Below are 24233 nucleotides of genomic sequence, written 5' to 3'. Positions count from 1 at the left end.
AGAAATAAGAACCATATGAACAGCAGGCAATGCAAATGACTCCTGCATGAGAGGAACACACAGAGTGACATCCACTTCAGGCAGAGATTTCTACAGTAATACAGTTGTAGAAGCCATAACTTTTACAGAGGATACCACTGGAGGTATTTTCCAGAAGAAAAAATTTTCAGCAAGTCAGTACAAGCATGGCAATGAACTTTTGCACAAAATTATCAAGGTTACCTGAAGCAATTTTGCCACCATAAAACACTAGTGAATGCCAAGCGCTTTTTTTTTCTTTTCCTTTTTTTCTTTTTTTTTTTTTTTTTTTTTTTTTTTTGCTGCTGGGTTTAAATATACACGAAAGCAAAATGGTGCATTTTGCTGCAAGAGACTGAAGGTTGGGGGAAAAAACCCTCTAAGGGCTAATTTTGTCCAAAGATTGTGCATAATTGTGTATATGAAAGATAGAAATTGAGCACTTGGTAAACTTAATCACAAAAAGATTGAGGAGATTTAAGCATATACCAACTGCTTCACTGAATTGGAGGACAAGTGGGGCAAAAGACCATACAATGATATTCTGAGTTGCCGAATTACTAAATCAGAATGACAATTATCTTCTTTCACCAAATATTGTACACCATATCTGGCCTGGCTTCTATAACTGCTGAGAAGCTTTCAAAGTTTCTAGACAATTTTAGGGGTATCCAGCCTCCCCTGCAAGTTAGGCTCTTTATTTTGAATTTTTTTTTTTTACTTATACTTCTTTCCACCTACACGCATGCACAGCCCCCTGTCCTCATCAAGACCTCTGGAATGAAGGCCATTTGCACTGCTGCATTCACTTACTGTTTGGCCAAAACAAATTGCCTAAACATTTGTTGGAAAATCTAGTACAAGGATTCTATGAGAGAGAGAAAATACCCCCCCACTGCATAATTTATCCTGGGGGACAGAAAAAGGATGGAAGCAAAGAATGTTGGAATTTAAATGAGAAATAAAATAAAACAAAATCCATCAGCTGCAAATATTATTCATGGAGAAAGGAAAAAGCAACACAATTATTATGTTTCTTATTTAGAATTAAAATGCACAGTGAGTACATGAGAGTCCTGTCTAACCAGCTTTCCATTAATTCTCTGCTTCAATATTGGTGAGCACTGAGGTTTAGCCAATGCAACTTGCAGAGAGCATGAACTCTCCCCCACCAGGCAGAGCTTCAGCCATTTATTAATTTGCAATCTCTGCTAACCATGCTGAGCACTGGACTTGGCAGAAAACAATGTATTTATAACTCATTATTTTAGAAGCTGTGCAATGCTAGAGGAAGAGGACATTTCCTATGATTAATTAAGATAACATACAGTTTATCACAAGGTAAGTCGCTCCATTTATCTTTCACAATAGCATTCCATTTTGGTGGAGGTAACCCATTTCATATCATACTCCATTATTCTTCTTTGACTGCAATGAACCTTTCACATGATTAATGCCCTGAACAAACACAGCATTTCAGCACGGGCACCAACAAGACAGGGAGTCAGCTCAGAACTTCACAAGGGTTTAGCTGCTTTGGTAGCTCACGGTCTGTGCCATTCTCCAAAGATGCTGCCAGTTTGCAGACTGTCATCCTGCATAGATGGGGTATAAAGTGCTGGTTCAAGAAAGTGGGGTTCATTAGTGAGCCCTCCTCTCTCCATAACTACCATAAACCCAGCTCCAAAACGTGGAGAGTCACCCTTTCAGCATATAAAAACTGGTCCACCTGGGATTAAAGCCTATGGATCTGTTATCTGTCTAATTCAGGCAAGTGGATGAACACATGCCATGCTTTCCAACCAAACCACCTCCCTTACTGGGAGGATGGTCTCATTTTTCTCCATTATTCTGTAAGTAAAACAGTGTTGCACAAATGGTAATCCTTCTCCAGGATCTGGGAGAGGGGCACCCAAAGCTATACTATAGTTCTATACATGCACCAGTTTTTAGAGGTCAAGATGGCTTTGATTGGGTTCTAGGACAAGAAGGAGACAATAATTTCTACCAGGTCTCTCAGGAAAGACAAACTAATATTTAAGCTGAAGTTAAAAACATAAAACTAAGTCTTCCCTCTCACAAAGCATTGCTATAAAAAATACAACTTCTTCTGTATTTGAAAAAATACGTTTCATTGGCCACAATTTTAAAGCCACACACTGCAGTGAGGCTTGTAGAATATACAGTATTTATTCAATATATCTTTATGAGGCAAAGTTTATAGTTGATACGCATTTTTCAAGGAGGCACATCTCCCCCCACCCCTATCCCCCATGCTTTGGCTGGCTGTTGGAGCACTCTGCAGATGCTCCGGGGGGGCTTTGCATGGTACCACTGTTTGGGGCTGCACCAAACACTGTTCTGCCAGCCCCCAAACTCACTGCCACGCGGTGGAACTGCAGGCAGCCGGCCAGCCTGGGATCATGGGGCTTTGGGGAAGCTGCCCTGAAGGCAGGCTCACCTTGGGGAGAGGCAGAGAGCTTTATGGTCCAGGTATCTCCGAATATCCCAGTAAAGAACTGGCAACAGCCTCGCAATGAATGACCCCATCTCCTCCTGGACATCTTGGTAGCCAAGGGCTGTGCAAAGCTATTTGTGCATGGTATCCAGCAGAGCACCTGCACTTGGGACCTGCAGAGACATCAGTTCAGCAAGTCCATGGCCACAAAAGTCGTGTGAAAAGACAAGAGAGGGTTGCTGACCCAGCTCCAGGAGCTCAAACCTGCCCTTGGCCACGCAGAGCAAAGTAGGCTGCTTGGGTTGGGGCAGAAGAGAAAATGTGCCAGCAAAAGACTTGCTTATTCTGGTCACAGCTGATCCCCTGGAAAGCTGGTTTGGTGGGAGAGAGCCCAGAAACATGTTACTGCCTCTTCTCCCACAGCGGTCTCTCCCTCCCACCTCTGCCCAGCTGTAGGTACTGGCTGGTCTCCTTGGCTCTCCAAGCCCTGGCAGGGCAGACAACTGCATCAGTCTGGACTCCCTCTGAGCTCCAAACACAGCTGGAGTCACATCAATAACTTGTCAGTAATTTGACCACCAGTAGCAGCTAGACACCAAGCTTTGAAAATTAAACCAGTGAAGCCACCAGCACATCTGTCCCATCACACTGAGTGAACCTGGAGCTTGCTGAGGTGCCATGGCCAGCACCAGTTAAATCCAGGCACCACATGGGTACCTGCCACACAGGCTTTTCCTGACAGATGTGTTTTAAGGCATGGCATACCTAATCTCAGCTGTCCTTTACTAATAATGCCAAATCCTGGGTTGCTTTTCTGCAGGGACTGGCCACAGTCGAGCTCAAATAAAACAACTTTTATAGCAGTTTCCTGCTGCAAGAGGAACAAACTGATGACCTACCCTGATGTCCAAACCCAAAGGCGCCAAGCACAGTCCCACTAACACTTTCTGCAAACTGGTACAAACCCTGGTGGAAGCAGCAGAAGTGCTATTATTGCAGGGACAGTGTGGTCCAATGTGCTCTGCAGTCATTTACCTTGGAATCTTTAGATGGAATTATTCGAGCACGCCCCCGTGGTACTGCGTTTTAATAACTTCAGACAATACAAGTCACAAAGCCCAGCCATGTGGCCAGCTGTGAAGGATATTGCCCAATTCATATAAAACAGAGAAAATATATTAATTATTTGATTATTATAAGTTAAATAAATAAAGCTCAACAATATAAGCCCCAGTTTTGAAGAGAATTTGTTTTCCCACTTCAGTATTTAAAAATATAGATTTATGACTGATTGGCTATAGGTCATTTTCTGTATCTCTCAGGGGAGGGGGTGAGAACACTTTGACAAAGTGTTTTGTCAGCGTTATCACCATGATAAGTGGGTTTTGTCCCTGCATACCCATAGAAGAGCCTCCTTAGTACCTTTCCAGGCTAGGAAATCTTCCCTAATCTCTCTGTGGCTTTATTTTACCTCCTGTATTGATCTGATATGTTGTTTGTTTTTCATACTGGGGACTGAGCAGGAGGATAAATAATCCTAGAGCTTCCTAGATGCTTCCATTTTTTTCAGAGTAATAACTATTTGCCTGGAGGGAGAGGGCAAAGGATAAAGCCACATGATATTTGACAAAACTGTTATCATGAACCTGAATTACTACAAAATTAATGAGTAAAACATTCAGGTTAGGTTTTCCCTCAAAGGATCATTTGCCCTACTTGTGGAATCATCCTTCCAGGGCGATATTTAGATAGTTTCCCTTTCTGTAGGATATTTTTCAAGTCTCATTTAGAGCTATAAAAGTGGCCACCATTTCCTCAGCATTAACCCCTTGGAACCTTTTTATGTGACCATTATGACCATCTTTCCTGTCTGCAGGAGGACCTGGCAGCACTTGCAATGAAGTCCATCAGTAGTACCCTACATGGATAAGGTGAGCCTGTGTTGAGTAAGAGGAGGTGCTACTTCACCCCTGCTGCAATGGATGAGTGCTTTGTCTCCATGGTTTCCCCAGTGATAACCAAGATATTGAAGGTACATGTCCCACCCACACTCCCAGCATGATTAAAATGGGTTCAGCCTAAACATAAATCTTGATTAAAGGAAGGTTTTCATTAATTCTCCAGCATGTCCCACAGGAGTCGAGTGTCTCCTGTAACTTTGGTCAAACATAAGCATGCACTCAAAATCTGCCTTCCATAATTCTGAGTCCTATCAAAGTTCCTCCAGTATCACTCTGAGCAACAGGCTTCCACCATACTCTTCTCCAAGGGGCACGAGTGTCTTTCCACTGGTGACTGAATGCTATGTTTGGTCTTTTTCCTGGACTTCCTGAAACCGTTTCTCCAAGCGATCCAGTTTGGCCAGATTCTCCTTCAGCAGCTTGCTGTTTGGAACCAGCTGTAAGGCTTTCTCATAGTAGTCACGGGCAGTAACGTAGCTCCCCTACAAAGAAAATGAGTGACAGATCTCATTTGCATTCCCTGACACAGAAAATTCATTTCTAGGGAAAGGTGAAGACCATAATACAGGGGAAACAGGGTTTCTAAAACTTGACACTGTTAGGTTTACGAGAATACTTCTTCATTATGAAATAGATCACTGAGTGCTGTTTGTTAGCTTAAACTTGATGAAACACACACGGCAAGAAGGAGATTTACATTTTTCTGTTATGTTGTACCAGGAGAGTTAATTTTACCCAGCAACAGGATAGCTTAAGGACATCACACAATGTGACTCCTTAAGACCCAAATCATAATGATATGCTAAAGTATTCAAAAAAATAAGCAACCACAGGGCAGGCTGTCTATTTCCATAATTTTATGCCAGTATTCTGCATTAGACAACTTTACTAAATTAATTAGGGAGAGAGGAACGTTAAAAGTCAGCTCATGGTGACATTTTTCTCAGGTAGGTCAACAACTGAAGCAGGAAAGTTTTAGAGATGGGCAGGTTGTTCCTTGCAGCCTGCCCTTCTAAAATGTGAGATTTACATTACAGGATGCATATTAACAAGCAGCCTGGTTGGGAAATCCTAGTTGGGGTGGAGAGACTTTCCTCCGTTTCGGATAAAAAATGTCAGGGACACTCGCTGTTCACAAACATGCAACTCTTGGCACTCTGAAACCAATTTAGCTTTCTATCCTGAGTAGTAGTCTCTGCACTTGACAGCTTAAGGAAAAGCAAAATTATCATACCTTGATGTGCTCGATGCCTCCCATATTCATCCAGGCCTGTGCTTGGTCTGGGTTGAGCTCCACAGCCCGTTTATAGCTCTACATAAACATGAAACATTTTTAGGTTAAGAGTCTGACTCTTCAAACAAAACCAGCGCTGGAGGGGAAAGAGAAACAAAGTTTCCTCTCCTGAAGCCATTTAAAATGTAATTTCAAATTCTTCTCATATAAAATGCACAAACTGAATTTCAGTTTCTTTACAGCAGAGGCAATATAATTTACTGCTTCAAGGCTGAGTTCATCTCATGAGTTTTTCCTGCCAACAGCACCGTGTGGGGAGCTGTACCTGCTGCTCTCTCCCTGCCCCTTGCAGCACTGGGGTCTCCCACACATCAGGGTCATTTCCTTGGGCAGTGACAACCACAATGCCAGCCAACCACAAGCCATGTGGTTGCTCTTTATCTGCAAGGCTTTAATTTGGAGCTGGCAGACTACGGTACAGCTACTTGCATGGAGGTTTCACAAGGACCTGAGGGCAGCGCCATTGCTTCTGCCATTGTGGGAGAAGAAGCAGCAAGGACCTTCTGGACACTGTCAAACAGCACTGTTTTTACAGTCTCACAACAGGAAGGGATTGAAACGAGGACTAAACATCTCTAGGATATTGAGACTATTCAGAACTGTCCTAATATTCTCTGAATAAGAGAATAATAGAATGGTTTGGGTTGGAAGGAACCTTAAAGATCATCTAGTTCCAGCTCCCCTGCCATGGGCAGGGACGCCTTCCACTTGCCCAGGTTGCTTCTGTACTATTATTTAATGCTAACATAACTTCTGAGTTACCAAACTTCCTGTTCCACAGTTAAAGCCCATCTCTCAGCTGATAGTTAATGAGATGAGATGAGATTTAACAGCATGGTGAGTACTCATAGGTCCCCAAGCTTCCAGCTGAGTCACGTGGAGTTGGTCACAGACAGCAAAAGGGGCTGGGGCTGGATCGATTAAGGGTCTGATCAATGAGAAAAGGCTCCTCCATAACCCCACCATAACTCTGTACTTACACATCCCAGAGCAGGGAGCTGTATTTCCATACAGGAATGAGGAAAAAAGGTGCAATTAAGTCTGGTAAAGTTAGCTGGCCCATAGCTTTCCCTGTACCAGTGATGAACTCTGAGCTCCTACAGCCAATAGCCAAGGTATATGCACCAGCAAGTATTAAATGCAATGAGCTAACTCTATCTTTTACAAAACTATCCATGGGTCTTAGAGCAGTCATACCTCAAAAGCCTTGTCAAGGAGGTTCTGTTCTCTTAGCTGGTTTCCTTTTGTGAAAAAAAGCTCTGATATGACTTTTGGATCCTTTGGTTTTAGCTGAAGCGCTTTTTCTATAGCTTCAAGTGCCTGTGAAAAAGCAAGGAGACACTGCGTTACCACATTCAGTGCCTTTCCACATCTCATTCTCTCCTCACCACTGAGGAATCCCAGCATAAGAGTCTTCTTCCTCCTTCCCTTGTTTGCCACACATCATTAACACATGTGGAAATGATTTTTTTATATGCCTGGGGCTGATGGGCAGTAGGGCTCACAGCAGCAGGAGCTGTGAGCGACAAGAAAACTACATCACTTAGCCTCAGTGCCAGTACGTAGATGCACAGAAGGTTTTAGTGAAAAAATAATCTACTGGATGTGCACTAAGACACGTGATATGTCTCTGGAGAGACGGAGTGTAAAATTCAACCTCTGTGTGCAAGTCCTAGGGACAAGGGTACCCCATGGCCATGGTACCTTGGCATAGTGCTCCTGCTTGCTGTAGATGGCTGACAGAAGGCGGTAGCACTCCAGACATTCCACGTCCTCACTGAGTATATGGTTCATCATCTTTTCGGCTTCCTTCGTCCGCCCCATCATTGCTAAAACCTGAGCCTACGGAGACACATTATAAAGGATTATGATCTTAAAAAGCTCAGCGCTCAGCTGATACATGATGCTGCACCCAGTGGCTGGTGCCCCCCTTTTGCAGCCCTGCCCTGGCCCCACACTCACCAGCGCCAGTCGGATCTCTCTGCTCGAAGGCTGCAGCGATGCCGCCTCTCTGTAAACCTGCAGCGCTTCCTCGTAGCGCCCCGTGTTGTAATACAGAGCCCCCAGCGGGGAAAGGATTTCGGCCTTCCGGGATACCTTCAGGGCCCTGGAATTTGGGAAAAAGAGATGCTTCCAAGTGGTGTGGGGATCAAAGTGGAAGAGCGAGGTGTTGCTTGCGCTGGGATGGAGCAGCGAAGCTCTGCGCCCCGCTCATCCCAATCTGGGAAGGACAAATTTAAGGTCCCAGGAAGGGACACAGCAGCAATCCCTCTGGCCACTTGAGAAGGGGAAAGGGCCACCTCCAAAGTGCACGTGAGCATGCAGCAGGGGTGGGGATGGCTGATGGTGGTGGAACCTGCGGACTGCGAGCATAAATCTATGTGACAAAAAGGAGGCAAAAAACCCCCACCAGTCTGCTCTACTGCATACTGCGAGTCAGAGCCTGCCTGCTGGCACATTGCTGGGAAGAGCCAGAGTTCCTGATGGTGCCAAGGGTTTGGTGCTGGGCTGAGCAGCGTTTATGGCTGTTACTGGTGCAACACCCACAGATTAGCTTCCAGCAGGCTAGAAGTTGTGCTCACAACCTGCTCATGCCCCCGAAAAACCTCCAACTTTATCATTAGAGCATCCACCAGCTAAAAGCAGCAGTATCCATCCTGGGGGCTTGGGAATGGTCCAGGAAGGTCAACACTGCCTGAAGCCGGGCTGCCTCTCCAAGCACTCCTCAAAAATAGCCAAATCTAGTTTCAAACAGATAGAGAATGAAGAGAGGAAACCCCAAACATGCTCTGATAGATTCATGTATCAGAAACTCTTTAGCAGAGACAGCCATATGGGGGGAGGAGGAAAACCTCTGTCGCCCATCCCAAATCCTTACCTCTTGTACCACACCTCAGCCTCTTTGTTCTGCCCCAGGGAGCGGTGAAGCCTGCCCAGGTTCACCATGGCCACATGGTGAGCGGGGCTCAGACGGATGGCCTGCCTGTAGTGGGACATGGCTCGCTCGGGAGACCCTGGAAAGGAAAACAGTTTATTAAACTGGTGCATCAGAAAAATCCTGTCACTAATTCAGCACACAGTAATGCTCTGGGTTTTCATTCACCTATTGCTCTATGCACGGGAAACATTTTGAGAAAGAAATCCTACCTCAGCCTTTTGAAACTAAGTGTAAGAAAAACTGCTGTCCAAACTAAGATTCAGACTGCAATATTCAGAGATGATCCCAAGAAACAGATTTTCTAGGGATGCGGTTTTGCAAGTCAAGGGTACTGTCACTAGAAGATGACTCCTGACTGAAAGCACCCTCTGACCATGCTGCAGGGGGGATGTACCCACTGTGCTAAGGACAGAGCCCACCCCAGAGAAGGGGCTGGGGCATGTGTGCCATCTCCTGGTAGAGCATTCTTCCACCAGGCCCACTGGAGAGACAGGCAGCAGTGAACAGAGAACAAGCCATCCAGTATTTCCCACACCACCACCAGAGCCACAAATGCTTTCAGCTCTTTCCAAACAGAGACTATTCCCTCCACCTCTGCTGTGTTGCTGTGAGCTCCAGCTCAGTCTCCGTGCATTGCTCAGCAAGACTGGGAGTAACTGCCAGTGATCAGCTAATTCCCACCTGGGGGCAATAAATCCCAGACCAGAGGTGTTCAGGTGCCTGTTTTGGAGCACATAGGCACCATCTCTGTGCTGCAGAGGAGCCATTGGGTGGCACTGCTTCGCTGTGTGAAAACGTGTACCGGTGCAAGGTCCTGCAGCCCATGACATCACCGAGCACCACAACAAAATACAATGCAAAAAGAACGGTGAGAGGCCACTAGCCCAAAGCCCAAAGTTCTGGTTTTAGTATCATACTTGTGTTTAGGTAAAAAACGGTAAAAGTATAAAGTTTCAGCATTTCAGCAATGCATTTAAACCCAGGGCTCATTTAATTGGTTTGCCAACTCCAGACCAGGTAATCTGATGGAAACCAATACTCATGGAGCTTTGTCCACAAACAAAGCTTTTGAGTGTTGGCTTTTTTTTAAACCAAATCACTTCACAATGTATTTCTAGTTGGAAAGCAGATCTGGAAAACAGCCTGTGCATGTTGAAGCATTGTACATATACTACTGTGAGGATTTTATTTTCATAGCTTTTCAGATCTAGTTTGTTTTTCTGAGTCCATCTATGCAACTTCAAAGTCGCATGGACACTTCTCAGCATCTTCTTTACAGTAGAGAGGAGGAACATCTGTAGGGAGATTTAGAAGTGCTTAAGATTCACCCAAGGCTGACAACGTATCGTTCAAGGTATGACTTTTTGAAAACATCCAGCAGCAGCCTCAGTCTTTCCCCACCACCGAGCAGGCAGATGTTTCTGAAAATTATATCTACAAAATTCCCTGGGAAGCAGCTGGGCACACACCTCAGTCTGCTCAGCACACGGGAGTAATGTGCATCATTAAGGGAGACACATCAAGTGTCTGTGACCACTGCAGAGCTGTCTAGAGTTGTGGCTCCCCAGAGCTGACACTTGCTGGAGGCTTGTTGCACAAAATCCTGCAAGTTAATTGGTGTGGTGCTTCACAGCATCTCCCTGTGCCGCTGGGGAAGAGCACAGCCTGTGACAGGCTCACTACCAGCCACTTCCTTCATGCCTTGTCACGTCTCTAGGAGGGTTATTGACACATCATGCCTGAAGTACCAAAAGTCAGCAGGATTTTTTTTCCCTGTTGTTTGTGTGTAGGAAAGCGTAGGAGTAAACCAGGAAATGTTAGTTTTGACTTTGGCAGAGTACACAAGTGCAAAAAACAGAAAGTGCTCTGCACTACATTTGAATCACAAATTTTGGCAGGAATGGGACAGTTTATCATGGTTGGCAAGCAAAGATGAGTACAACATCAGAGTGAAATTACTCAGGAATTTTTATTATTTGCAAGCTTGAATTTTGCCAGGGCACAAATTCAGAACCTCAACCTCTGTCACTAATGCCATTATGCCTTTTTTGATTATGAATGCTCATTTTGGTTCTGTATTTGTTTCACACTGGTACTACAGAAGAGTGATGGCTAAGCATCAGCTCAGAGGTAGAACAGCCAGCTGCAGACTGACAGACACCATCATCCTTTCTTCCCAAGCACCACGGAGCTGGACACAGTGTGAAAGGGGCAGAATGGGTAGCAACCACACAGTTTAAGCCTACACTATTTCTTCACTTCCTGGCCCCTTTCTGGAGGGACCAAAGTGAGACAGTAGTCCGTTTCCACCAGTCATTTGTCAAACTCGCCCTTGCTTATAAATCTGTCAATAAAAGGTGGCAAGTACAGTGACATTTTTGTTGGTGTTACGTGAATGCCATAAAGTGCCAAGGAAGTTGGATGGGAACCAGGAGCCCAGAAAATAAAGGATGCCATTACAGAGCTCTTGAAAAATCAGTTCACCCCACAGTATATAAGGTTTTGTTTTCACAGATGATTGTTGTTTAAAAGCCATGTTCATTTTTATAGCGATGACATTCAACCCTTACAGTCAAAGAGCTCCTTCGTCACCAAGTAGGGCTGCACGTGCCCCAAAGACTGTCATGATCCATTTGTGTGCCTGTGATTTGGTTTGATGTGGCCATGCCTTCCTGGAGAAATGGCAGTATTGTCAGGGTGCTGCCCAGCTCTCACTGAAGAGGACAAGTGCCTGTGCAAAGATGGTGAGAAACACCAAAGGAGACAGCCAGGCTGGATGCCACTGCCACACAGTGCCTACTCTGATTACAAATTTCATTATGCTGTGCCATCTCAGCAGCACAGGGATACTTATTTCCAAGCTACTGTGGAGGCACATCCATTACTTGGAAGCTTTTGACACCCTTTTAGATGTGTACTGCTGAATATAATAAATCAAAGCAAAGAAGGCAGAGAGGGGAAAATCCCTTGCTCCTTCTCACTTACCTGTATCAACCAAGAAAACCCCGTAGTTGTTATGCAGATCGGAGCTCTCTGGACAATTCTCTATGCCAGCCTTATAGACCTCCTCTGCTTCCTTAAGCCGTTCCTTAAAAGAGAAGATTTCTTAGCCATGGCAGAAAGGCTGTCTGCACCATTTGCTGCACACCTGCAGTCTGTCACAACTCCCTCACTGCATGGGGAGCTCGGGCCACCAGCCCAACCCACCTTCTAGGAGGGCAAAATTTTACCCTGCGGCATGGGTGTGATATAGCTGCTGTCTGGTACCCCAGAGCAATGCAGACAGCTTTCCCCCCTACCTCTGCAATTGTAGCTACTTGTGAAAAGGTGGCTCCTGTGCAACATCAGTGAGCCCCTCCCAGCTGGGCATACACCCGGCCAGGAAAAACACAGAGCCAGGGATTGTGTTTGTTCTTTTGAGGAATATCTGTCATCTGGGAGGTGATGTCTTTTGATTTATTTGTTTAATGAGCATCTCACTGGCTAACTTTTCCCCTCAGGAGCTCTGCTGTTCATTCTCTAAGCAGTGGGGAAGACACAAGGAATGAAAGCTTGGGGGGGGGGTGATAGCTGGGGGGTAGGGAGCAAGTACAGGGGAATAAAGGAAGATGGAGAAGGGTGGAGGGCAATGAAAGAGTGAGGAAAATCTGACAGATTCAGATTAAAATGAAGCCTTGTCAATGTCTGAGGTGTAGTTCAGTGGGATTGATGACACATGCCACCTTGCTGATTCCCACATGCACTGAGCCTTTACATTTTGCACAGATTTCAAGGAGGTTTGTTGGTGCTGAGCGTTTCTAGAAAATACACGTCTTTCTTTGGGAACACCCCATCTACAGAAAGCATCCCACTGGCTGGGCTCTGTCTAGCCTGAGCTACAGGTAGCCCAGTCCTGAAACAAAAACAGAGAGTCTTGTTTGGATCAAATAGCAACTTAATAAGGTCTCCATTTCCCTCTAGTCAGACAGTGCGTGCCCACCGCCTGCATGCTCTCTAAAACGGGTTACTGCAGTCTGCCTTTCCCCCTACCCTCAGAGCTTTGCTGTCAGGTGTATTTATGGAAGGAGGCTGTGAACAGCAGAGACAAGCACAGTGCAGAGGGGTGGCAGGCAAGCCTCCAGCACCAAAGATGCTTTTTTCAATTCTTCCCCTTCTGCGGAGCAGCACAGCCCTACAGCAACAAACTCCACAGCCTCCCGACACTGCTCCCAAGTAAAATCAGCCAACTGGGTCTCTGCTGAGGAGGGCCTGGAGCTCCCAGTGCAGAATTCCTGCTCAGGACCTGAATCCACACTGAAATATGAGGTTGGTCTATTCCCAGCTATAGACTCTCCTCAAGACCTGCAAATAGCGGAGCCTCCTGGGCTTTCTCTGAATTTAAAGGGTGTACCTGACAGGAGCTTTTGGCTCTATAGCTGCTTAATGTGAGGACTCTTTTCTCACCTCCTGTTTCAGAACTGGAGAGCTGGAATTAATTGGAAGAATATAGGAAGAGTATGACTTGATCACAGAATCACACAGTTTGCCACAGCTAAGTCCTTTCACATTTACATGATAAAGGTCAGCCAGTAAAAAAGATAGTATGCAATAAAACACAGAATAATGTTTTTAAAAAGTGCTAAAGTTTGGACATTTTGGATATACTGACATGACTTTGACAACATTGTCCTGCAGAGTCAGGAGAAGTGTAATGATCGTCAGAATTGACTAAAATGAAGAGCAATTTCTTTAGCATATTTTCCATAAATTATGTATTAGTTTCTTTTCCTCTGATTTTAATTTTCAGCCAAGGAATGAAGCTTTGGGTGCACGCATGTTGGTTTGTTCATTTTATTTACCAATCATAAACCCGCAAGGAAGGGCTGTGTTAAACTGGATTAGCAGTGTTCCACGTCAAAACATTCACATTCACCAATACTGAGCACTTTTAGCACTTTCAGCACGGTTGCATTGCTTTTTTGGCACCTCACATCCTGACCCTGCACGCCTCGGGCTCAGTGCCCAGTCTGGGATGATTTCTCTCACAAATTGTTTGCATTAAGCACAGTCAGAAAGTGGGAAGGATGGAACCAGCTTCTTGTGCCAGAGCTTTCCCCCCTTACAACTTCTCCTCTTCTTAGGAGAATTGCTCTAAGTTCATCAAGGCTTGATTCTCATTAACACTTAATAATTCCACTCCCAGACCTTCATGAAACATTCATCAACCTCACAAAATTCAGAAGATTGGCTTATAAAATGTATGAGATTTTTATGATATTAAAAAAATTATGCATATGAGAATCTTTCAGTTGAGCTCCAGGGTTTTAAGTCTGGTTTTCATATAGCTCAGTTTTTCAGTCTGGTTATGACTGAGTAGGCTCTCCGGGTTAAAAAGTTTCTTTTTCTAAGAAATACACACAGAAAATCAGTTGAAACCAGGACCTGAAAAGAGTCACCAAGTAGCACAAAATGGTGAATGAAACTGCAAGAGCTGGGACTAAGGTGCTGTTCAAGTGCATCAGAGTAAATCCTGAAGAACCAGTGTCACAGGAATGTTGTAAAAACAACCAGCAAAAATGTTTGATTTCTGTTATCAGTACCATTGCAGTGATCATGGAAAATAAGGAAAACCACAATATGTTGCAACTGAGTTACGATTCCCAGCAGAAAGAGCAGTCAGAAGAGCAAGCATTTATAAAAGGCACAAACAAGCCAAACTCTTTTATACAATCCAGCAGTTGTTCTTCCATGTCAGCTCTGCCTTCAGAATCTGTTACCAAGGAGAGCAGAGGGCAATTACACCAAGTTACAGGTTAATTCTCTGGCACACGAGACATTCCTCTTTGCAGCATTCTTTACAGGTGTAGAAGGAAACAAACCATAAAGCCCTATTTCAGATTCATCTCCTTTAAGATGGGGAATGTGCTGTGTGGGACCAGTCAAGGCAATCCTGGCACTATTTCACAGAAACCCCTACAGCTGTGAGACAGGCTCTGGGCCCCAAGTAGACAAAAAACCCAGGTTTGTAACTTTTAGCCATTTTCAAGACTATTGCTTGCGCAAAGAGGAAAACCCAAAACTGAAAAATGGGCTCCTTCAGCTCTTTTGGGCTGAAGATGCCAAAACTTCTGCCTGTACCCCTAGAGAGTAAGATTCTGCAGCTCACAGCCACAGGCAGCAGCATGCATTTGTAGGGCAGAACCTACTGTGGTCACTAGGATGGGTGAGCAAGGCAGGAGGTGCACAGTCATTTGCTGTGGCTTAAAAGGTGTTAAAAGCCTGCAGAAAAATGCTGTTTGCTGAGGAAATTTTACTATCTTTTTTCCCTACCACTTACTCAAGTCACAAGAGGATGAACAACCTATACATAAGAGAGACGAATAATTGCTGGACTTACTAATGGCACTTGCTTTGGGCAGAAGGTCTCAGGACTCTATAATGGTTTTATTGCTCTGCTGACCTTACAATCGATGGTTCTAATTAATAATTTCAATTAATATTAAAACCAGGTATTACTGCAGAGGACTCGTTTCCTTTCCTTGCAGGAGACTCTTCATTGATAGGCTTATTCAAAACACGGTTCCCATTCAAAAAGGCTCGTCTTTCAATTCATAGACTATATTTCTAGATCCATGCAGGTAATACTGATAATATTTGGAATTCACTTAAAAGGGAAAATAAAACATAATATCTTTCAGTAATCCACATATATCATAGGTGAGTTTTGCAGAGAGTCCACATCATTAAAGAAGGCTAAACCAGAACAAGACCTCCACTGAAATTTATACACTTCCCTTACAGAGAGAAGATTTCACTAACCAGATCAATGGAAAACAGCAAAAGATGATACTGTTTTGCATTGTCTGTATTTACATTTGGCAACCTTTTAAGAAAGCTTTAGCACACCATGCTGTGGAACAGTTAGATCTGAAAATTGAAGGAGAAAAAAATCATTTCCAAAAGGTTCTGCAGAGGTGTGCTGGAGCTGTGCAGTTAGGGGGACCTTGTCATCTGCCCTTGTTGCCCACTGGTTGTGGCCACAGTCCATGGGTGCAATGCCCAAAGCACAGCATCCCTCATCTGCTGCTGTAGGGCTTGGTGGTCTCAACATGGGCACCCATGCTTCCTGGCTTCTTCTGAACTCAAGGATTTTGTGCCTCAACTTCTCTTTTCCTCTATGGGGACAATATTTCACCTCACAGGGATGTTGAAGAAATAAATTACCTAACCACAGAGAGTAGGGAGAGCCCGAGTAATGAGCATGGAGAACAAGCCCGAAAGGAAATGAGTAATCCCGCCTCCAGAGCTCAGTCTGGGCCATGCACAGTAAATAAGGCCTGGAGGCACATGAACAATGAGGTTAAATAAAATTGCTCATTAAGAGCAACGTAAAGCCAGTGAGCCTTCCCACTCCCTACGTGTGGTCACCTACCATGGTAATTAAGGGCTGTACCCCAATGGGTGCATGCAAGGGGCAGAATTCAGGCTGCAGAGGCCAACTAGTTTCTGACATTTCCCAGCTTTTGAGTGATTTATTATGCAGTCTCAAGGTTATCTATGGAGGTGTGTGTGTCTGAGGGGGAAGTGCTTCCTTATCCTGCTGTCACAACATCCAAGGTGCAATGGACTTTGCCCATAGACACCAGGAGCTGCAGAGAGGGGATTTACTCACAACTTCAGCAGTGATTTAATTCAGAGCCACACCGTGTGGGTGTAATTACTCACTGTGAATGAGTTGCCTCCCATCCTGAAAAAGCCATCTGTGAAGCAGCCTGGGAGCTCTCTGCAGAGAGCCATGGACCCACTCCTGCCACCACATGTGTGCAAGGCAAGGGTGCTCCACTGGGATGTGCAGGAGGTGCTGTGGCTGTGGCAGCAGTGCATACACATGCACAGAAGGCATGAGAGCTCAAGTGATGCCTGTTACCTGTTCAGCCAGCAGTGAGGCCAAGCTTGAGTAAGCATCTGCAAACTCGGGGCCATATTTAATGGAGTCCCGCAGTAAGATTACAGCTTCCTCCTTCTTCCCTTGGGACCTGCAGGACAGAGAAGGAGGAAAAAACCAGAAAGGAATATTCCTGTAAGCACACGTTTAGGTTATCCCACTGAATAACTACTTTAAAGAGACATGGAAGTCCCCGACTTGACCTTTTCAGCAAAGACTAAATGATTCACTCGTGTCTCCTCTCCTCAGTGTGCATACCCAGCATGTCCTCAGCTCATTGCTGTTTCCGTGTGTTATTCTCAAGAGCTGGGAGGATATGGGCTTTAATGAATCAATGTATATAAGCATCTGAAGGGAGGGTGCCAAGAGGATGGAGGTACTATGACCTGGAAACAGGACATTTGCTCTCAAAAACTCTGCTCTCACATCAGTAGGTTGGAGACGCCACAACACTTCACTTCCTTTAAAGAAACCCTGCAGAGTCTCTGCATATTCCTAGACAATAAGTACTGTTATAGATCCATTTATGACTTTGTTAAATTAAAACTTTGAAATTAAAATATCTCTAAGTTAAATCTGCCTGGGATCTCTAAATAATTCCTTAGCAAGTCAATCATTAGGCTAGAGGAGTCTGCTTTTCAGATCCTAAGGATTTTGAACAGAGATAGTTGAGAGACACTGATGAGCCTGTTTTTTTCCCAGCACTGCTCTGCTTTTATTGCCATGGAAAATGGAAACAATTTCCCTAACAAAAATCTTGGGATGTTTATTTATTTGAGCTACAACTTCTTCGGTATGACTGTATTTCTCTCCTTTGATAAATGAGAAGGTTTCCTGAACAAACATCTAAGGATGTTTAGCTGGACTGAAACAACATTTTCCTTGTGCAGGGTCTACAAAAAATATGAATAGCAGGGCTTACAAAAAGAAACAGAAGGCTCAGGGGAAACAGAAAATACGTGAACACCTTGCTGCTTTGGCCTTAGATTTCATCTGAGGGACATGGTCAAGTAACCAGATCTTGTTTATAAGGTGCAAATTTCAGCTGATAACATATGTGGCTTTGCAGATATTTTCTCTTTCTAGTTGTGTAACTGGAAGAATATTTTGCTTGTGAATTAAGCTAAGTAAAACCAGTTGTGCTAGTCTTTTTCTTCTTCCAGTGGTGTTCCATAAATTACACGAATGAAGCAAAAACAAATAAAGAACCACTTTTCTCCTACACTAATTAAAGACTAGCTAGCTTGTCAATTTATAAAACTTTTGGATCCCTTGGCTGGAGTTTCATGACACATTTTTATAAATCAAAAACAGATGACTGTTTTATAAAGGTATTGATGTTTGGCAAAAAAACTTAGGAAATGCCAGCTACAGAAATAAAAGGATTAAGTGATCCACTCAGCAGCAGTAGAAGTTCCCATTAACCACAAGCATGCACTCTGAACACGGGGCAGCCCTCTTAATTACTCTTTTTTTTCCAAATGGCCTCTTTTTTTTCTCCATTTGATCCAAGAACAATGTTTGTCTCCCTAAAGTGGGGGTAAAGAGGGAAAGATTATGGCATCTTTTTATGTGACAGACTGAATTACATTAAAAAAAGCAGATCTAGTAGTTTCTCAGAGGGCTTAGGCCTGCAAAATACCAAGTGCTCTGGCCAAGCACTTAAACATGCACTTAACTTTTATGTATGCAAGTTGAAAATTAATTACTAGTTGAAGTGCTTTCCTGGATCAAGGCCAACACTTCGCAGGATCAAGGCCATTGCTTATATAAATCTCCTGCAATTTGGGAGAGCACAAAGCATTGGAGAACAGTCCAATACGCTAATTTATCATAAACTGGGGATCTGGAGTAGGAGTACCTAAGTAATGTATACCTTCACTATGACAGAGAGAAGAACAAATTCAACTGTGATCACTTAATCCAATTTTTACCTCAATTACCTTGCCTTATAAAAGGCACTCTCCGAGAGTGAAATTTGCACCTTATAAACGAGATCTCTTCTACTCAAGCTCCCAGCCTCCCCTCTACAATGAGCATGATCAAGCTGAGAGCAAGGAACAGCTCTTTCCATTAGGACCATCTCTTCTATATTTTTGCAAGTGTTCCACAGTTGGAGAAGCACCAGGTTCAACCATCCTGCCAAAGTCTGATGACACACAGGGCTATTAGCACTGGAGAACAACAAGAGTTAGCAGCTCTAGAGGACTTTGTAACTTTCAAAATTTGGGGTTTTTTGTGCAGTTAGTTAGACTGTATTAAAACCAGAAAGACAGAACTCAACAAAGGTCCCACAACTGTTCTGACAAATTTTTACGACGGAATGTAGTGACAGGACAAGGGGAATGGCTTTAAACTGAAAGACAGTAGGTTTAGATTGGATGTTAGAAAGAAATTCCTTACTGTGAGGGTGGTGAGGCACTGGATTAGGTTTCTCAGAGAAGCTGAGGATGCCCCATCCCTGGAAATGTTCAAGGCCATGTTGGATGGGATCCTGAGCAACCTGGTCTAGTGGAAGGTATCCCTGCCCATGGGGTCCTGTTGGAAAACAAGTTGACTATGGGCCAGCAACATACTCTGTATGGCAAACAAAGCCAAGAGTGGGTCCAGGGAAGTGATTCTTCCACTTTACATGATACTTGTGGGACGACATCTGAAGCAACATCTGTCCAGAGCTGCAAGAAAGGCATGGAGTTACTGGAGAAAGCCAATCAGAGGGCCAGTAAAGAAGGTCAGAGCTAGAGCACCCATTGCGTTGAGGACAGGCTGAGCAAGCCATGTCTGTGCAGCCCAGAGAAGAAAAGAGAAGGGTCGGGATGACTTCAGTGCTGCTGGCAACTCCCTGGTCAAACAACACAGAAAAGCCAGAGACAAACTCTTCTCAGAGGTACACAGTGACAGGACAAGAGGCAAAAGACACGAGTAGGAACATGGGACATTCTGATTAGAGAGAAGGAAAAATATTTTTCACCCCAGGGATGGTCAAACAGTAGAACAGGTTACATGGAGGGATTGTGGCATCTCTGTCCTTGGAAGTGTTCAAGATTCAGCTGGATGCAGCCCTGAGCAACCTCATCCAATCAGACTTGCTCTGAGCAGTTGGCTTGATCTCCAAATGATCTTCAAAGAGCTGTTCCAATATGTTATTTTTTAATCTATTGTGAATTTCACTGCCAGAGTTTGTGGGTTTTTTTAACAACAAGCTACAATGTGTATGTAAACAGAGAACTACAGTACTTCATGCCACACAGACTATGCTAACCAGAGACCATCCAGAAAGCCAGATGCAGTATCACTGAACATTATCACTTGGTTTGCTTCTCTGAATGAAAGGAGGGAACATTCACTAGCTAAAATACCTTAAATCTCAATACACATAATATCTGTCTGATGTTTTTCAGCATCTTCAGACAGTTACACAGATCTGTATCAGCACATTCACACACATCCAGAAGCCTGTATCAGAGAGGGCACACAGTCCTCCTTTCTCAGAATAGATGGGTTTGCTAAACTTGGACTAGATCACAACAGCAAACACTCAGGACAAGTTGTGTGTTACTCTACGTTCAAACAGAATCAGTCCTTTGGGTAAACTCAAGATTCAGTGGAGATTGTTTCTAGGCATTTCACTTTCCCCTTGAAAATGAAGCCATAACGCTCTCAAAGCACGTAAGAGTTCTGAGGCCTTTATTCATAAGAAATAGTGTACTGAATATTGCAGTGCTCGAGGTAATGGATTGATACAGTACTGCCAATAAGTTCTTGTCCATTCTTCCTGCAACAGAAAGCTGAGATAAATATTTACTTCAAATGTTCATGATATTTTATTTCTTGTCCCTTTACAGAATAATCCACAGGCTATAAGTTTGTGAGGTATTTTGAATGATATTTATCTGTATCCCAACAAAACTGAATTTATATAGGGGAGTTAAATATTCAAAACACAAGAAAGCATCAGGCTGCTCTATGTCACTGATCACAGACCATGCAAGCAAAGAGATTTCTGACTTTTAGATAGTCCATCTTTTGGGTCTATTTTAAGTAAGAAATCTGTTGGCACTGTTGAATTATCTACTCTCTAATATTTATATAAGGCAAGAAAACGATGACATACAACTTTATTTTAGGATATGTAAACAAAACCAGAGGCTTATTCAGCCACTACCCTGCAATGCTTCCTGAGAACATTCATCTTCTGGCACATAGCTGTCTTCATTATGTGCAAACAGAAAATGGAAGCATCCTTTATCATCTAGGACTTCCACAGAAAAGAACTTAAAAATTCCACCCTGTTGTCATCAAAACAGTTTTTGCCTTAAGTTTAAAGCACAAGCAATGGATACTTAAATGGCTTATTTACATGGAACAATGAAAGGCAGATTCCCACATGGAAATAACATACCCATCCTTCCAAAACCCTGGAGTTCACCTTTCTTGGTACTCCAGAGGAGATGAAATCTGATATCTGCCATCAGATTTCCACCTTATGAGCAGGAGTGGGTATAAGAATCTCAGCAGAATTCAAGTGGGAATTCCCCATGCCAGAAGTTTCATTACATGCCCCAGCACAAGCAGTGCTGTTACTGGACATGCCTTAAGTGTTGAAGCTCTGGCTCTTCCTGAGCTGTACCATGGACTGAAGCCTCTGCAAAGAGGGTAGAAAATGCTTTTATGGCTTGATTATTTATCTTCTCTCTGACACATGTTTAAAAATCAAAACACTCTTCATAATGTCTCATAACACAGCCAGCAAGTAATATCTGTCTGTAATATTCTGCAGATTTTCATTTTATTTCATTTATTACCTACATTATACTAGCATTTAGTGTCTGCAGAATGCTGCTTGCCATATATATATATATACATATATATATATGAAAGGATAATTTGGAGACCAAGGTAGAAAACATGAGTAAAGACAAAGTTGTAGGAAGGAGGAACTTGAAATCTCTGCCTCATACCTGTCTGGTCATCTCACAAGTCACTTCATGCTCCAGCATGGCTGATGCTCTCTGCCAAGCTGATGGATGATCTAGGAAAGGTGCTGGCAAAGAGATGTGGGCTAGCATTTTAGGGGAGACAATCACATGGGATCTGCCCACGCAGTATCTGCTTTATGTATGTGCTAATCCCTCCACCGTGAACTCTACCTATTTTCTGCAGGATTTTTAAAGCTGAATAGGGAGATGAGAGCACCCAGTTTCCACAATAATTAATTTTATTGCTTTGTCCAGATGCACTGGACACTGGAAGCCTAAAGAAAGTTTAGAAAATGGGAGCAAATGGATGTGGGAATAGGGTAGGTGGAACCTTAACACATTCTTTGGACAAGTTTAGCATAAGCATCACACACATTTAACATACTGCAAAATATGGCACCACAGAAGGATGCAGAGCACATACAATCCAACGGGACACAAAATATCTTAACTATCACATTGGGAAAAACAAATGACATTTTGCACAGAAGACAAACAGCAGTTCTAAGAGATTTTTCCCACATGCCTCCTTTGTGCTTTTCCAGTGCAACAAATCCAGCTTTTACCCATCTGCTGGGTCATAAGAGCCCACTGGCAGTCCAGATTTAAGCATAACTGACATGGGATGTTCTGGTGCTTCTTCTGTCTTACATTCTTTTGTATTAATATTTTATATTAAAAAAACATAACAGAGAATAATAACTAAGGCAAACATGATGGATTAAAAGGACAACATGTATTTTTAAACACTATTGCCACCTAAGATTAATTTCAATCAACCAAATCTGATGAATAATACAAAGACCTTTCATTTCTCTTGTCATAGGACTCTATTATTTTCCTTCCTTCTATTTCCAGTAAAACACTTTCCTATTTTCTATTTAAGATTGTTTACTTTTAATATTATTCTGATAATTTCTCCACTATTGAATACACCAGGCAGAACTTCAGCAACCCACTTAATATCCTTTATAAAAACTCACAGTCAAAGCAACATTTTAGAACCAGAAAGATCAAGTAAGTTTTAATAACACAGTGTCACTTTAAAACCAGTCCAACACTAAAGCCTGTCATGGTTTAACCAGCACAAAGCCCAGTCTGCTCTAAAAGATCTACTAGAGATCTATTATCAGCAAAATAAGGGCAGTTTATATCAGCAAAAATGTATTTTTACAGCTGTAGTTTCTGCAGTTCTGTCAGCAAATAATACTACATCCTCACAAAAACAAGGACGTTTTTGCTGCTGCTAAATAGAGATATTTTACTTTTTTTCATTGAACCCTTAGCAGATTTTATCACACTGGCTTCTTGTACTGATCTAAGTTCAGTCTTTAGATATGGTTAGTCAAATGAATTTGCATGATTATGGTTGTTTGCTGTTCTCCTTGCTAATGGCTGACACTCTAAATAATAACAACTGAAATACTCCTCTGATTAACTTGTTTTCTTGCTCAGCAGAGTAATCGTGCAGGGATACAAACCAGCTTCCCCCTCAAATCCAGACATGCTGTGCAATAGAATGAACTTTCTGCTGCTCTGAGCATCTCAGTGTTCGGTGCTTATGCCTAAACAACCTTCCACGTAGCTAATGAGGAGAAGTGGGAACTTGCAGAGAGGGATTTGTTGGATCTGTGTTATTTATTATCTCTGCATCTGATGCCTGTCTTTGAACAATATAACTTCCTCCACTGGAAAGGCTTACACATCTCGACAAAGATGGGAATCTCAGGTGACTATTTGGGTTTAGGTAACTGATTTTTGATGCCTGATTTGGAAAAAGTGAATTCCCTACAATTGAAAGATGCTTGTGAACAGCACCTGAAGGGATGTGGCAGACAGCATAAGGATATCCAGACTAAGCCTCACCTATGTGCTGGCACTCCTGGACATCAATAAGAAATACCACCATTCCTTCATGAGTTGGCAGCAAAAACTACTTTGGTGATGTGTGTAAAGGGAATGCGAATTTTCTTGGTGCCAGTTCTGCAGTCAACTTACTTGAGTAGGTTGCCAAGATTGAAGAGAGCTCGATTGTGCTGAGGGTTTAACTGAAGGGCCCGTCTGTAGTAGTCCTTTGCCTCCACCACATCTTTGGTCAACGTCCCCAAGTTGTTGAGAGCACTTGCGTGACGAGGGTACAGTCTAGGAAAAATGAAATATCAAGTTACAGATGCTCATTAATAGACAAATAAAGTCAAGCTCACTAATGCTCCCACCACTGCTGTTTGGCACTCAGTAAAGGGAAGGATGTCTGCTAGAAAACCCGGTTTTCCCTTCATTTGCTGCAGGTCGGATGGGATCCTGAGCAACCTTTTCAACTCCCAAAGAGATTGCAAATCAGATCTTCTCCTACAGTTCCTATATATCTCCAGGGCAAAAGGGAACACTGAGCAGCTTTGAAAGCTTATTTTACCCTCTAAGTAAAAGGCAAAGTCACTAAAGCAGCCTGAATGCTTTCATTCAAAATGTTTTTCAAACAAGCAAGAACTGCTTTGTCAAAAAATGTTTCCAATGGAAATATGTTATGACATATACAGAAGCCAACATGACTCTTTAAATTGATTTGCTGGGGTTTTTTAAATCATTTTTCCACAATAAAAGTGATAATAAAGTGCAAAAGGAAACCTGAAATCAGCTCTTGAACAATGCTTTCAAGACCAA

At 43.2% G+C, this 24233-nt stretch overlaps 1 protein-coding gene across 1 annotated transcript in view; it reads right to left on the bottom strand.

Moving 5' to 3' along the window:
- Positions 1–682: 682 nt before the first annotated feature.
- TMTC1 (transmembrane and tetratricopeptide repeat containing 1) overlaps positions 683–24233 on the bottom strand; it is a 144606-nt gene continuing 121055 nt past the window's right edge. The window contains exons 12-20 of the mRNA XM_017804603.1: positions 23571–23714; positions 16576–16684; positions 11655–11757; positions 8610–8745; positions 7694–7838; positions 7436–7573; positions 6929–7051; positions 5672–5749; positions 683–4919 (exon numbers count right to left, since the gene is read on the bottom strand). Coding sequence (XP_017660092.1) covers positions 4779–4919; positions 5672–5749; positions 6929–7051; positions 7436–7573; positions 7694–7838; positions 8610–8745; positions 11655–11757; positions 16576–16684; positions 23571–23714 — 1117 coding nt within the window. The 3' untranslated portion in view covers positions 683–4778. The remainder of the gene's footprint in view (positions 4920–5671; positions 5750–6928; positions 7052–7435; positions 7574–7693; positions 7839–8609; positions 8746–11654; positions 11758–16575; positions 16685–23570; positions 23715–24233) is intronic.

Source organism: Lepidothrix coronata, unplaced genomic scaffold (assembly GCF_001604755.1).
Source record: "Lepidothrix coronata isolate B3197 unplaced genomic scaffold, Lepidothrix_coronata-1.0 Scaffold10, whole genome shotgun sequence".
NCBI lineage: Eukaryota > Metazoa > Chordata > Aves > Passeriformes > Pipridae > Lepidothrix > Lepidothrix coronata.
This window is presented reverse-complemented; position numbering and strand designations above follow the sequence as displayed.